Genomic DNA, 14,754 nt, shown 5'->3' with positions numbered 1-14,754 from the left:
TTTTATACCCTGTTTCTTCTTCTTTGCGTCGTCACCACACACTGCCATTCTACTTCTACTTCGAAGGTTTTGGTGGTGATTGATCGCCTACATCCCCTGGGGTTGTTCCAGCCTGCTTGATGATAATGCTTGCTGTACATAGAAAACGTCATTACATCTCATGACTTGACGATTCTCTGAATTCAGAACACTTTTGTTTCATGGGCTACTTTGCCCTTAACGAATTTTTGATTTAGTTGGTGGAAACACATAGGTCTCAATCTATTTTTTGATCTCGACATATTTGCATGAATCTCAAATATCCTGTAGAATTCGGTGCATCCAATAAACAAGAAATGATCCAGCAGACTCTTTCTAGAAGTGGTCTAAAAATCCATGATCTAATCCGAGAGGAACCACGCAATCGGAAAATGAACTCAAACATCCTAACCCAAGTGTTGTAGTACAGAATAGCGCGACAATCCACAACAATGGATCGGCAATGAGAAAAACAGATGAAATGGCCGTATATGACATGAGACAGTATGCAAGAAAATCATGACTCAAACTCGACGACCTTGCTGATAACCTCGCCATCACGGGCTGTGGGAGAGCCACGGCCCTTAACAGAAGCCGCAGAGCCAGAGACCTTACGAGGAGCATGAGCCGCATTTCCGTCTAAGAGAGAAGCTCTCTCTTCCTTTCCGCCGTCGAGGACCTCGGCTCCTTCTAGGAGGTCACGGTCCGCTTCACGGACAACGCTACGGCGCTCCGTATCAGCACCGTATGCGCCAGCTCCCCAGCTGGGGATACCTCCAGGGATGGCGGCAGCACTGTGCTCACGACGGGGATAGTCGTCATCGTCTTCGTCGTCTTCTTCTTCCTCGCGGCCAAGAGCATTGCGCTCGAGGTCGCGCTGCGCCTCGTCCATTCGCTTCTTGACTTCGGCTGCCATGCGGATTCCGTCTGAGACGATGTTGTCGAGGACGCCTCGCAGCCCCTTGCCCGGGGGCACGATGCCTCCTGAGGCCCCAGCGATAGGCGCTGCTGAGCCGGCGCTAAGTCCGGAGGAACGGATGCTGCCGAGGTTGGAGAATGTTGTGAGGTTGGATGACATTGAGGAAGATGCGGCCAGAGCCGCGGGGTGGGGATGGTCTGAAAGGTGGAAAGATTGGGGAAAGTAGGACTCAAAAAACTGCTCCAGAAGTTCGTCGGCTAGGACAACCATTCGGAAAGTAGGGAGAGTTATATGTAGGGGGTTATTAGGGTCGAGGGCTGGATTGGCAGACTCGGATGTTGAGTGGTTATCGCCGTGACTATCTGACTCGGCGATGGTAGACTTAGCTGGCTGGGGAATTGCGACTGGTGCTGGAGAAGCAATGGACTTGGCATCATCAATATCAATCAGATCTTCTTCATCATCGCCGATAGCAAATGAGTCTAGCTTTTCAGTTGCCTCTGCCGTTGCATCTTGCTGGGCTGTTTTTCGGTTTTCTGGGTGGCTCGGGTCGGCGTATTCGAAACAGCGACGGATGAACGCGCTGACACTTCCGAGGAATTTCTCGTCAGTGGTGAGCGAGTTATCAGCATGGTCCCGGTCTCCCGAGTTCAGATTTTCCACAGATGGAGTGGCTGTGATTGTGCCCTCAAACCCACGCCGGGAGAGAAACAAGAGTGCCTCGGACATTTTGAGGATCCCCTCGCGATCAACCTGGCCATTTCCACTGTCGTCGTACAGGTTGAAGAAATAGTTGATGTTATTCATGATGTCAGGGGAACCCTTCAGGCGGGCGAGACCATTCACTACATTTTGGAGATCCAATCCCTCCTCTGGGTCTGTGGCCCACTTGCGGTAGAGACGCTGCATGAACTCGTGGTCTGCTGGCTGCCTGCGGTTCGCCCAAAATGCCGATTTCCCTGACGGGGATTCTTTTCTCGATGGTCCAGGGGAGTCGGCGACCGCCCATTTGGATGTGGCGGCTAAGAACTCCCGGAATGCATCGTAATCCATATGTATAGGGCTAGGTCCAAGACCAACACGGCCGACTTCGGTATCTGCAGGAGGAGCAAGCATGGAAAGGCGTGAGGATTTCTTCCTCTCTTGTCGTCTTGTCTCTTCCTCGATAACTCTTTGGTGCTGTTCCCACTGGTATAATGTTTCATAGAAGCGGTCGTATATCGTTCCAAGATCATCTACGCTCAGGCGTTTGCTTTCGGGTCCAAGATTGCGGATAGAAGTACGCTTTGCAAACGTCTCGATATTCTCTAGCACAGCACCCTTGTGTTTTTCGCGCGTCTCGGTGATAGTGCTATGAGTGATGCCAGAAAACTCCTTGAAAGCAACCACCATCAATTCTTGGAATCTAGTAATGGCCCGTAGCTTGGGATTCTCTGATCTCGGGTGGGCAGATTCGTCCAATCGTGAGAAATAAGACTTCAAGACAGAGATGAACGACCCATCATCTTGTGTTTCGAGAAGCTCCTCGCCGTTAACACGGAGAATGGCAAGACCGACCTGGAATAGGACTTTTGGCCCTTCTAAGAAAAACACATCCAGGACACGGAAAGCAAAGACGAGTGGCATGGAGTTGATATAGAGGGAGAGAAACCATGGCAACGATACCACAGAAAGTTGAACATCTGATTTGGTGAGATGATCCCAGAGCACCGGCATGGTTTTCTCAACTAGAGACTCAAACACCTTCTGATCGAGTAGTGTGCCGTACATTGTTGTTGAATAGTAACCTGGGAGGAGACGGTCACATAGCACAGAGAGAAGGAAAAATGCCTGGGCCTCGGACATATATCTAGGCAGGTTAGCAGACACCCTGTGCAAATTGAGATTTTAAACATACATCAACAACGCGGCGACCACGATGTTCATGGCTTGGCAATACCCAATTTCTGGGTCAACCCAACTGTAAGCTGTGAGAACTCGTCGCAAGCGTCCAATGCCTTCTTCACTCTGGAAACCAGGATACTCTGGTAGGCTGCGGTTCAGATCTTTCTCAATCTCGTCGATAGCAAGGGATTCTTGTCCCTCAAATTTGGCTAATGTCTGTTGATACTGCATCGGAGAGTGGAGACGAAGGAACAAAGAACCGGATGTAAGCTCCCATATTTCTCCGCGTAACCGATTGGGCAAGCCAACTCTGATCAGCTTGTGGAAGGTTGGTTGGCGAACCAAAGTGGCATTGCGACCATTTTCTAGACGGTATCAGTCAAATGCTGAAATAACAATGATAACGGAAATAGTCCTCTTGTTACCTCTAAAATATTCGCCCCAAAGTCTCATCTTGCTACGATCACGCAGCTTGCGTGCATCACCGGGGTAGCGGAAAATCAGACCCAGCCCGGCATCCGGGGGTTGACGAGTGTCAGCCTCATTCCCATCTTGTCCCTTTCCTTTTGCACCTGAGAGCAGATATTCCGAATAACAATCCGAGACGACAGTCCGCAAGCTGTCAACCTCCTTCATTCCTTCCCGCAAGCCTTTTTTCAGCGTGTCACAGAATCGCTCGCACGCCTGTCTGCTACCGACAAGCTGCAATATGAGGCGTTGAGGGGCGAAGTTGGGTTCTTGTTGCTTATAGAGCAGACCATTCCATGTTGTGAGTGCCAGGGAGAAAACATGGCTGGCGCTATGAAGGCGTTCGACACGTCGTATGCAGGACAGCGGAAGAATGAATCCATTGCCTGATGGCCCAGTGCCGTGCGTCTGGCCAGTCCAAGCGGTTGAGGCACTTGCTGTGGCAGAAGGAATAAAGCTAGTAGGCTGGGTTGAAAAGCAGATGAAACGTTCACTCAGATGCAGACGCCCGGCGTATGTGTTTCCTGCTCGGTCAACCCTGCGGGAGCCATCTCCATGATTTGCCGACGAGTTGGGTAGTGGGAGAACGAGATCAGCGGTGATTTCTTGGAGCGGGTTCTGGGAATCAGGGAGGCGGAACTGTTGCCGGAACAGCGATGCCTTGGAAGGATTATGATCGGGCGAGGATAGGGCGGGGATGTTGAAATTGGCAGGGTCAATCAGGCTCTGGGCCTTCTGGACGAAGGATGACCACGGTATCATGTTGGAGAGGTGAACGTGGGAAGTTGTGAGAATGCGTTGGAGCCGACAACCGATGATGTGGGATCAAGCTACAGTTAGGGGCTTCGAGCAGATCCGGGCTAGGAATAGGAAAAAAGAGCCCGTGCGTAGGTGAAATTGAAGCTTCAAGGTCATCGTACAAGCTAAATCATCCTTGGCCGAGGACTAGGCCTGCAGAACAAGAGGGTCAAGTCGGGTGTTGTTGTCGGATTGATAAGAGGGGGCGTGATGATGCCGGCTTCACGTGACAGTCCTCAGCCTTATGCATAGCTTGGCATCACCCGTGGACAGCATTCTTCGAACATGAGCAAGTCTTTTGTAGGAATTGTTCTTTCCCCTGTACTTGACTTGCGTATTGTGCAATTCGTGTTGTAAGCCGATAGCTGCAGGGTAATGACATCTACAAGATACATCGTAGGATTGAATATTTATATTCGTGTTAATATATGACCACTGTTGCATAGCATAAACACGCGCAATGCGTATACTTCAACTCTAAGGGAGCATATCAGTGACTACATGGGTTACGACCCTACACTACATTAGAATGAAAGCTAAGATATTTCAATTTATGAGACTTGATTCACACTGCACAAGAAAGACTGCACAAGCCTGAGATGGGAGGGCATCAAGAATACAATGGAAAAAGGACAAATCGAGACGAACAAAGATTTGAGTAAAACCAAGCTCAAGGCAACATTGGCCATGGAAAATTGGCGTGGGATAGACTCGTCCGGGCGAACAAACATAGAAGATTGACTCAACACTGTGCAGCCTGTGCAAGTGGTATTGGCCCTTGATCAGAAGACGGTAGAAGTGATTCTAGTGCCAGAGGGTCTTTTAAGAAGCATTGACCTTGGAGAAAACGAGAAAAAATGTAGAGCTTAGTTGTGGCTAGTGATAGGCGTAGGTCGAAAGACAGCGGAACTTTTTTGTTCATTGGTTTCGTTCTTGTGGAGAGGCCAAAGCTTCAACATTGCGTGAATGTGGATTTTTTGGACGTGGAAACAAGTGGAATGTCAAGTACGACTGGTGATGGCGATAGGCCGGACGACAGCTGAACACTTATTTTGATTTTGGGTTCTTGTCAAGTGACCTCAAGCTTCGCAGGGCTAGTTGCAATCATGCGGATTGCCGTAGGAATGAGTGGAGAGCCTGGTGTGGTTGGTGACAGGTCGTCGAGTGGCCCAAAGCTTTAGCGTTGCACGTATAGGTCTGGCTGCGGATAAAGTGGAAAGTCCAGTTTACACTGTGGCTGCCACATGGTAATCGACAGCGGAACTTTTTGGGATTTGCTTTGATATGTTTGTTCTTGTGGAGTGACTTCAAGCTTCATAGGGCAAATTGCAATCGTGTGGATTGGCGGTGGAGAATAATTTGAGAGCCCAGTATAGCTGACGATGGCCATAGTCTGGGTCAAACGACAGCGGAACAATTTGTTGTATTTCTTTTCGGTTCTTGTCGATAAGCCTTGATCGTGAGAGGGCTTGGTGTTTGCTAGCCCATTGGCCTAGATAATGAGAGGAAAGGCTAATCTGGCTGGCAATGGCCGTTGATTAAGGATGGCGAAGTGTGAGCACTGTCCGTAGGACGTAAAGTCTGGCTGAATGTCTCATATGAGACTGGGCACCATGAAAATAGCCCGAGACTCAGACAAAAGATAGCAAGCCTCGGTTGAAAGACGACATCAATATGTTTGTTTTTTTTTTGTTTTTTTTGTTTTTTTCTTTTTTTCTTATTTCTTTTTTTTTGTTTGTTTGTTTGTTTGTTTGTTTTTTGTTTTTTTGTTTTTTTTTTCTTTTTTTTTCTGCTGTTCTTTTTCATTTTCAATGTTTGGTATTGGGTTGGTATTTGTTTTTCTGTTAATTCTTATCGAGTGATCCTCGGGCCTGAGAAGGGCCAGTGTATTCAGGAAGAACCTCCTCGGAGGAACGAGGGATGATCACGAGGCCCTGCTTTTCGCAGGCCTCGCCGTCTTCCCAGGCGGCCTTGGGCTCCACAGAAGTGGTGCTGCGGTAGCGTTGCCAGAGGAAAACCACAGCCTGGCCGACCAGCATTCCAATGGCACTAGCAGTCAATCCGGCCAGGACACCCAGGACAGCTGGGACAACAATAAAGTGCACAATGCGAGAGAAAGCGCGAGCGAAAGCGCCGTGGTATAGGTGATGCTGGTGGGGATGAGTGGAGCCATGGGCATGGGCATGGTGGCCTCCGGGGCCAAACATTTCACTCCCAGAGCCCTCTTTCCCGAAAGAAGGCTGGGGAGAGAAAGGCATACCCTCATGGCCTTCTTCGTGGTGGCCCATTGTCTTGCCCTTGAATTTGCCATGGCAGCTCTTGCGGCCGGCTTTTGCCATGCCCATCACGCGAGCCTTGGCACTAGCCAAGAGGCCCCGAATGCGAGAGACCAGAAGTTCCTGAAGGCATTTGGCTTTGCCATGGCACTGCTTCCAAGATAATCGGTCGGCAGCAGGAGTGGTATTTTCGATTTTAGTCCGAGCGATGAAGAGCTCGCCGTTGGGATCCTGTAGAACGGTGATCGCAACGGTATCGACGGGGACTGGGTGAGCTTCCAGGTCGAGAACAGTAAAGCGAATGTCCAGCAGTTCGTAGCCCGGCTCGTCAGATGGTGCGGCCATTGGCATAATTTCAAGCGCATACCCAACAGGCATGAGAGTGGAGTCCTCTCCCTCTTCATTTTGTTGCACAGCAAGAATTGGAATGGGCGGGGCCGGTGGGAATATTTGACGACCGTTGGCCAGTAGGCGGTTGTCTTCGATGGAGAAATCCAGATTCTATGGGGGGTTGTTAGCCAGCTCGTGTGAATAAAATAATTCTAGCATCTTACCAGAGATGATGGTTTGCCCTCCGTCCAACTAACAACACCGTCGTTGGTTTCACGGAGAGGACATTCAGAGCAGGGTAGGTCAACAACAGCATGGTGAACGTCAGGCATAAGCAGATGATGAACATTCACAAATTCATCTTCAATCATATCGACTTTAGGTTCCATCTCGGGGACAACCAGCATGGCGCTAGCGCCAATAGCAGCGGCGCCACCTAGCAAGACGGATCGCACAAACATGGTGGAAGGAAACGAAGCCCGAAGCAAAAGCAAGTTAGGAGCACGTCGATGCTTCTCTCCTTAAAGTAAGACGATACTCAATAACGATATGATGAACAATATCTTTGAGGGTATGGTATGGAGATAAGTGATCTTCTTTCAGCGGGAAGTGGAGTGGGTGACGCCAGCGTATGCGTGGCTCATGTTTTCATTGGTGGATAGTGGACAGTCAGCTTGCTGACTGTGTAAGTGGCATCTCCAGTCCTGTTTGGAAAGTCGTGTTCGTATTCGGATCCACAAACGACCCTCTCAATACAGTGTTGTATGTTTCCATGAGCTTTTGAAAGATCAGAATGGCAACCAACTCCCACACATGTTGGATATGCGTTCAAAAATTAGGATGAGCGCGATATGAGTATTGCTAGCCTAGTGAACGTCGAGCAGGCCAATTTGTGTTTGTGCCATGCCGAGACGTATACTTCAGTGTCATGTTTTTTCCAGCTCCTGGGAGGTAGAATTGTGTTCCCAGATCTCAGGGACTGGCTGTTGCTTTGAATTGGCATGTTCAACCCCCTTAACACTCAGGTGGCATGGTTTCATCTCATGTGCTAGCCCCTGGAAGATCGTATAATGGTCCCCCGCTCCCAGGAGCTGGCATGCTGTTGCAAATTGGCATGGCTGGCCTGCTGAATACTCAGGTGGCCTGGCTTGAAGCCATGCTGCCAGCGCCTCGGAGATCATAAAGTGATCCCCCGCTCCCAGGAGCCGGCTGATGCTGAAACTCGGTATGGCTAGCCCCTGGGAGGTCCTAAAGTGGTCGTCTTCTCCTAGGGGCTGGCGGTTATTTTCTGAGGTATGCCCAGCAGGCTGGCCGAGGAGCCGGTTCCTGGGAGATCATAAAAGTGGTCCCCCCACCCAGAAGCCGGCTGATATTGCAGCTCAGTGTGGCCAGCCTGCTGGACACATATGTGGCAGATTTTGTGCCATATTGCCAGCCCCTAGGTGGTCCTAAAGTGGTCCTCTTCTCCCAGGGGCTGGCGGTCTGGGTTAATGGACATGCCCAACAGGCTGGCCGAGCAGCCGGGTCCCGGGAGATCATAAAGTGGTCCCCCGCTCCCAGGAGCCGGCCGCTACTGAGGCTCGGTGTGGCCAGCCTGCTGGGCATATGTTGCTATCCCCTAGGAGGTCCTAAAGTGGTCCTCTTCTCCTAGGGGCTGGCGGTCTAGGTTAATGGACATGCCCAGTAGGCTGGCCGAGCAGCCGGGTCACGGGAGGTCATAAAAATGGTCCCTCTCCTAGGACCCGGCTGCTTCTTAAGGTAGTATAGCCAGCCTGCTGGACATATGGTGCCAGCCCCTAGGAGACCACAAAGTGGTCCTTGTCTCCTAGGGGCTGGCGGTCTTAGTAGGTGTCCAGCAGGCTGGCCGAGTAGCCGGGTCCTGGGAGATCATAAAAATGGTCCCCCGCTCCCAGGAGCCGGCCGCTACTGAGGCTCGGTGTGGCCAGCCTGCTGGGCATATGTTGCTATCCCCTAGGAGGTCCTAAAGTGGTCCTCTTCTCCTAGGGGCTGGCGGTCTAGGTTAATGGACATGCCCAGTAGGCTGGCCGAGCAGCCGGGTCACGGGAGGTCATAAAAATGGTCCCGCTCCCAGGACCCGGCTGCTTCTTAAGGTGGTATGACCAGCCTACTGGACACATAGGTGGCAGCTTTTATGCCATATTGTCAGCCCCTGGGAGATTACAAAGTGGTCCTTGTCTCCCAGGGGCTGGCGGTCTTGGTGGGTGTCCAGCAGGCTGGCCGAGCAGCCGGGTCCTGGGAGATCATAAAGTGGTCCCCCGCTCCCAGGACCCGGCTGGTGCTGAAGCTCGGTGTGGCCAGCCTGCTGGACATATGGTGCTAGCCCCTAGGAGGTCCTAAAGTGGTCCTCTTCTCCTAGGGGCTGGCGGTCTTGGTGGGTGCCCAGCAGGCTGGCCGAGCAGCCGGGTCCTGGGAGATCATAAAGTGGTCCCCCGCTCCCAGGACCCGGCTGGTGCTGAAGCTCGGTGTGGCCAGCCTGCTGGACATATGGTGCCAGCCCCTGGGAGATCACAAAGTGGTCCTTGTCTCCCAGGGGCTGGCGGTCTTGGTGGGTGTCCAGCAGGCTGGCCAAGCAGCCGGGTCCTGGGAGATCATAAAGTGGTCCCCCGCTCCCAGGACCCGGCTGGTGCTGAAGCTTGGTGTGGCCAGCCTGCTGGATACATGGTGCCAGCCCCTAGGAGATCACAGAGTGGTCCTTTTCTCCTAGGGGCTGGCGAGGTCTTGGTGGGTGTGTCCAGCAGGCTGGCCGAGCAGCCGGGTCCTAGGAGATCATAAAAATGGTCCCCCGCTCCCAGGACCCGGCTGGTGCTGAAGCTCGGTGTGGCCAGCCTGCTGGACATATGGTGCCAGCCCCTAGGAGATCACAAAGTGGTCCTTGTCTCCCAGGGGCTGGCGGTCTTGGTGGGTGCCCAGCAGGCTGGCTGAGCAGCCGGGTCCGGGAGATCATTAAAGTGGTCCCCCGCTCCCAGGACCCGGCTGCTCCTAAAGCTTGGTGTGGCCAGCCTGCTGGACATATGGTGCCAGCCCCTGGGAGATCACAAAGTGGTCCTTGTCTCCCAGGGGCTGGCGAGGTCTTGGTTAATGGACATGCTCAGCAGGCTGGCCGAACAGCCGGCTCCTGGGAGATCATGAAATGGTCCCCCGCTCCCAGGAGCCGGCTGGTATTGAAGCTTGGTGTCGCCAGCCTGCTGAGCATGTCTCGGGAACAACCGCAAACCCTAGGCGATGAGCCCTTTATATCATCTCCTGTGGGCTGGCAGCATGCCACAAGAGCCACCACCTGTGCCTTCGGCGGACTGACCATGCTACTTTGCAACAACACGCCTGCTTCTGGGAGCGGGGGACCATTTCATGATCTCCCAGAAGGTGGCTATTGCTGAAAAATAGCATGATCAGCCCGCGAACACGCAGGTGGCAGCCTTTGTGCCATGCTGCCAGCCCCCAGGAGATGATACTAAGGTCCCATCTTCCTACGGGGGCTGTTGTTCCCGCCGCGTGTTCAGCAGGCCGACCATCCAGATGGCGTTGTCCGTACCATCTCGCCAGCTCCTGGGAGATCGTATAATACTCTCCGCTCCCAGGAGCTGGCATTTTATGAAGGTGGGATGGTCAGCCCGCTGAACACACATATGATAGCCAGCCCCTGGGAGATGATATAATGTCGCCATCTCCCAGGCGCTGGATGTTGTTTCTGCCGCGCACTCGGCAGGCCGACCATGCAGATGGTGTTGTTTATACCATCTTGCCAGCTCTTGGGAGATAATATAATGCTCTCCACTCCCAGGAGCTGGCGTATTGCCACAAAATGGCATGGTCGGCCTGCCGAGCACGAAGCCAGCACGAAAATCGTACATCACCCAAAAGGGTGCACAACAACCAAATCGTACATGTTGTCTTTTGACAACCGACACAAACAATCATACAACACCCCGAAGGGTGGGCAAACAAGAAAATCGAACACAACTCAGAACAGGTGCCCCGACAAGATGCCATGGGCGTCGACAATGATAATCATCCATCACCCTCCCGGGTGAGGGAAACAAGGGTACTCCAACAATGAGGTCTTGTTTCAGTGTGTTCGGTAACACACACTTGTCGCTGTAACTGTGCAGGTGAAGCGGCAATCATCGGACTTGCCAGCTTGCTGCATTATCGCTTGCTGTATTATCGTGGGCGCGGATTCAAGAGGTGGCCCATTCGTCCCTCCCCTCGACGAGGTGCGCATTGTACCGCTTACCGTTAACCGAACAAAGTCCGGTCTCCGGCAAAGCACCGTAGGAGGAAAAAGATAATCTGCTCCACGAATGGAACACCATATCCATGTTCCCAGCGCAGTTCCTCCAGGAACTGTTCAGGACCCTCCAAGGCGTAGACTAGGTGTCCGAGATGACCTGCCCATAGGGGGAACGACAGCAGAATCATCAACAGAATCATCATCACCATAGCGAATACACCGAAGGAGAGCCGACGAGCTCCTGTCCACAACCCCCTTAGGAAAGCCGACCCCTTTTGCATGTCGGACTCGTCAGACGCAGTGACCGCGGGAGGGTAGGAAGGCCACGCTCCTGGCATTTGAAAACCAGAAGTCGCTGCCTCTGCTCCTCCCATTTCCACGCGCTGTTCTTCTGCTGTCTGTTGAGCGCTGCAGGGTAGGGGTTTGGCATACTCAACCTTCTTGGCGCCTTTCGAAACCCCCGCACGGGAATCTGTCCCTGTTGCAACGGCATTCTTGACCGAAGCGTCTTCGGGACTGGCCACCATGGAAGAGGTAGAGATGGTTGGAGAGGTTGCTGTGACCTGCAACCCCTCAGAAGACATAATATCAGATCGAGCTTGAGTCCTTGCCGCGCGTCTCGTAAGCAATATATCGAGGTGCGAACGAGTACCGGTCCGCAAGCTCGGAACAACAAGCTCATCTTCTGGCTGCCACGTCGCATCTGATTGATTCGGAGTTGGCTTAGTTACAGCAGGCACACTCGGAATTTTCTCAGCCGACGATGGCTCAATAATCTGGGTTGACTCAGTTGGGGTTGGCTTGCTGGGAGCAAGTGCACCCGCAACTTCATCAGACGTGATAAGAACAGTAGGGGCGACCAGAGTGTCCCCAGGGGCAATAGACCCGTGCAAAGTGGTCTCAGAGGCAGCTTGAGTTGGCTTAGGAACAGCGGGCACACTCACAGCTGCCTCATTAGGCACCTCCACGGTCGACACAGTGTCGATGCACTCCTGAACAGTCTGAGTTGGCTGCGAAACAGCTGGCTCACTCATGACTGTCTGGGTGAGAACAGCTTGAGTTGGCTTAGGAACAGCGGGCACACTCACAGCTGCCTCATTAGGCACCTCCACGGTCGACACAGTGTCGATGCCCCCCTGAACAGTCTGAGTTGGCTGCGAAACAGCTGGCTCACTCGTGACCGCCTGGGTGGGGACAGCCTCTATCGAAACGTGCACAGATTGAGCTGGCTGCGAAACAGCTGGCACACTCACTTCCGGCACTTTCGGGACTGTGTTCATCACGTCTACCCCAGATTTTGGAAGCAGAACCGAACCGTTGGCTTCCACGATTTCTTGGGTGACCCTCTTTTTGCGGGGCGGTTGGTCGTCGTCGCTGATGTCGACACCTACACGCTTGCGCACAATCTCCCAATCCATAAAACCGTAGTTCAATTTTGCCAGTTCTAGCTGCCGAGGGGTGAACATTGGCTCATATACTGGCTCCCAGTCCATGAATTCGTCAGTTTCGATATCAAAGCAGACGCTCATTGGGGACCCTTCTCGTGAGGTCTGAGTGCAGACACTCATTGGGGACCCTTCCCGTGAGTTGTCAAAACAGACACTCATCGGGGTCCCTTCTCGTGAGGTCTCCACCCAGACACTCATCGGGGTCCCTTCTCGTGGGGTGACATGAGAATTAGTTGGCTTGAGCTCGCTAAACTGTTCGAAATCATGGACTGGTCGCTTACCAATCGGGACCAGGTTCTCATCACACTCCCATTCTTCGCGGGGGAGGACTCTCGGACCACGTCCTTTCCCCTTGTCCACTTTCTGTGGTTGACTGTCCAATGCCTGGCCATGGGAGCTTGGCTGTTCGCTTCCCACGACCGGATGGCAGACAACCACAGGTTCCTTGACCGTGGACACACTTGTGGGTAGTGTGTGAGATGGGGCCTGGCCCGCACTGGTTTTTTGAATGGCCACAGCAAGCATGTTTTCCATGCTTCCGAGGAGCCCTTGGAACCGGCTCTCCACGGCTCGGAAGCGAGCTTGCTGCTCCATGTTCTTTGCCCCGGCAACTAGCACACGGAGCTCCCTTATGTCTTCTCGGTCCTTACGGACTCGACGCTGCCAATCTCGCAGCGCAGCTTTGTCGCCCTTGGCACGGACGAGGTCTTCAGAGACCTCGTCTAGCCGGCTGGTAATTGTTTCCAATTGGGCGTCGATCTCCTTGGACCGGTTGTCGGTAGATCGATGGATCATACGATCCATCTCATTCTGGTCAACGAAGCGGGTGGTGCTTCGCTGCTTCGTCAGTTGGGCTTTGAGGGCAGACGCCTGGGACCTGACGTCAGCAAGCTCGCTCTCCTGACGATGGACAGTGCTCTCTGCGTCCGCAAGTCTTTCGCTCAACGCGCTGAGGTCGCGCTGAGTTTGACTTGGGGCGGTGCTCTGTCCCCAGAATGTGGAATGGGCTGTGTCGGGGCCCACCAGGGGGGTGATCCTGTGCGGAGGACCATGGTTGTTGGAGGGGGCGGATGGAGGATTGGGGGTTGGAGGGATCACGGGGGTCGGGGCACCCATCATCGTAAACCCAATAACCCCGTTTCGGCGGGAAGGTCCTTGTTGCGGTGCCATAATGAACCTTGAAAGATGTTAGAGATGATGATCGAGAAGAAAAGGTTGATTAGAAAGGCAGGTGAACTCACGAACGAAGCAAGGACAAGATGTTAGTCCCTTAGAGACTTCAGAGAGATTATTGAAACTGCTACGTTACAAGTGGCTAGAGACCATGCGATCAAAAAGAAATGAAGGCTTGGAAAGACTCACTCGAAACGAAACGAAAATAAACGGGATGAACAATGTGAAGGAAGACGCTTTGTGGATAAAGCATGAAAAATAAAACTGGGGACGATGGGGAAGAGAGGGGAGAGAGGAGAGGAAGAAGGAAGAGCAGCTGAGATCGAAGGGGAGAATTTATAGGCCTCGACAAACGGCGTGTTATTGAGGCTCTGGGGGCCTATTGGTCAATGACCTTCCTCAATGACTTGGTCTCACAGCTCTTAACCAATCAATGGGTTCCCCCATTGTTGACTGGTGACAAGACCTTTCTTCAACAATGGCTATTATGAAATCGCCAATAAAGAGAACAATGAGTTGTCTCATCGGTCCCTTGAATGCTCATTTCTAGGAATAGAACGTCTCTTTCAACAATACAGCCCCCATTAAACTTCTAACTATATGTCTATTTAATTGTGTTTTTCTATTTTGCGTAGAATGGGCTTTTGCTTAGACAATCCCAATGGCTGCTCAGTGATATGCATGTAGACATGGGATCTGTCTCATGTAGTTTTGAGGCTGAATGTTCTCGGCTTGCCGAAGGTCTGTGCACTCCGGCTTGCCGAGTACGTTGTTCTTCCAAGGCTTAATACAAGTCTGGGCTATTTTATGCCACTATATCTACTGCATTCTGGAATACAGTCGGGCTGGGGATTACTAGGGATTACTACCACCATGACTCTTTGTCGAAAGAGCGGTCTTATCCCTGATTCTATACCCTCTGGAGTGTCTACCCAGTGTCAACCATCGATGTGCAAGCATTGGTGCGTTTCAACTACTTTATGATGTGAGTTCATTCAGTCCTAAGCCTCCATACCCTCATTCTTATGGCTCACACGAAGATCATATTCCCCAGAGCCGCTCCTAGGGATAGTCCCTCGGTCCCACAGGTGACAAGCTAGCCACGACAACCAGCGACCAACCAGCATCCCGTCGGTGACAAACCTATATTGGGTCAGAACAGCAAGGCGACTATCAGACCCAGTTCAC

The 14,754-nt window shown here is 52.4% G+C and overlaps 4 protein-coding genes across 4 annotated transcripts; 1 reads left to right on the top strand and 3 right to left on the bottom strand.

The window, feature by feature from the left end:
* Positions 1-535: 535 nt before the first annotated feature.
* PGRI_060160 (GTPase-activating protein) lies at positions 536-4,051 on the bottom strand (the record flags this gene model as incomplete). The annotated part of the gene is made up of 3 exons (XM_040793730.1): positions 536-2,786; positions 2,835-3,186; positions 3,247-4,051. The coding sequence occupies 3 exons, from the start codon at positions 4,049-4,051 to the stop codon at positions 536-538; spliced, it is 3,408 nt and encodes a 1,135-aa protein (XP_040648585.1).
* Positions 4,052-5,931: 1,880 nt separating this feature from the next.
* Positions 5,932-7,154, bottom strand: PGRI_060150 (uncharacterized protein; the record flags this gene model as incomplete). The annotated part of the gene is made up of 2 exons (XM_040793729.1): positions 5,932-6,864; positions 6,918-7,154. 2 exons carry the CDS (start codon positions 7,152-7,154, stop codon positions 5,932-5,934), a joined length of 1,170 nt encoding a protein of 389 aa, XP_040648584.1.
* A 2,334-nt stretch (positions 7,155-9,488) lies between these two features.
* On the top strand, positions 9,489-10,091 carry PGRI_060140 (uncharacterized protein; the record flags this gene model as incomplete). Its single annotated transcript, XM_040793728.1, has 1 exon — positions 9,489-10,091. One exon carries the CDS (start codon positions 9,489-9,491, stop codon positions 10,089-10,091), a length of 603 nt encoding a protein of 200 aa, XP_040648583.1.
* An 859-nt stretch (positions 10,092-10,950) lies between these two features.
* PGRI_060130 (uncharacterized protein) lies at positions 10,951-13,563 on the bottom strand (the record flags this gene model as incomplete). Its single annotated transcript, XM_040793727.1, has 1 exon — positions 10,951-13,563. One exon carries the CDS (start codon positions 13,561-13,563, stop codon positions 10,951-10,953), a length of 2,613 nt encoding a protein of 870 aa, XP_040648582.1.
* Positions 13,564-14,754: the final 1,191 nt, after the last annotated feature.

The sequence above is a fragment of the Penicillium griseofulvum genome (assembly GCF_001561935.1).
Source record: "Penicillium griseofulvum strain PG3 chromosome Unknown contig_95, whole genome shotgun sequence".
Taxonomy (NCBI): Eukaryota; Fungi; Ascomycota; class Eurotiomycetes; order Eurotiales; family Aspergillaceae; genus Penicillium; species Penicillium griseofulvum.
Note: the sequence above shows the minus strand (reverse complement) of the source record. Positions and strands in the feature narration are given on the sequence as shown.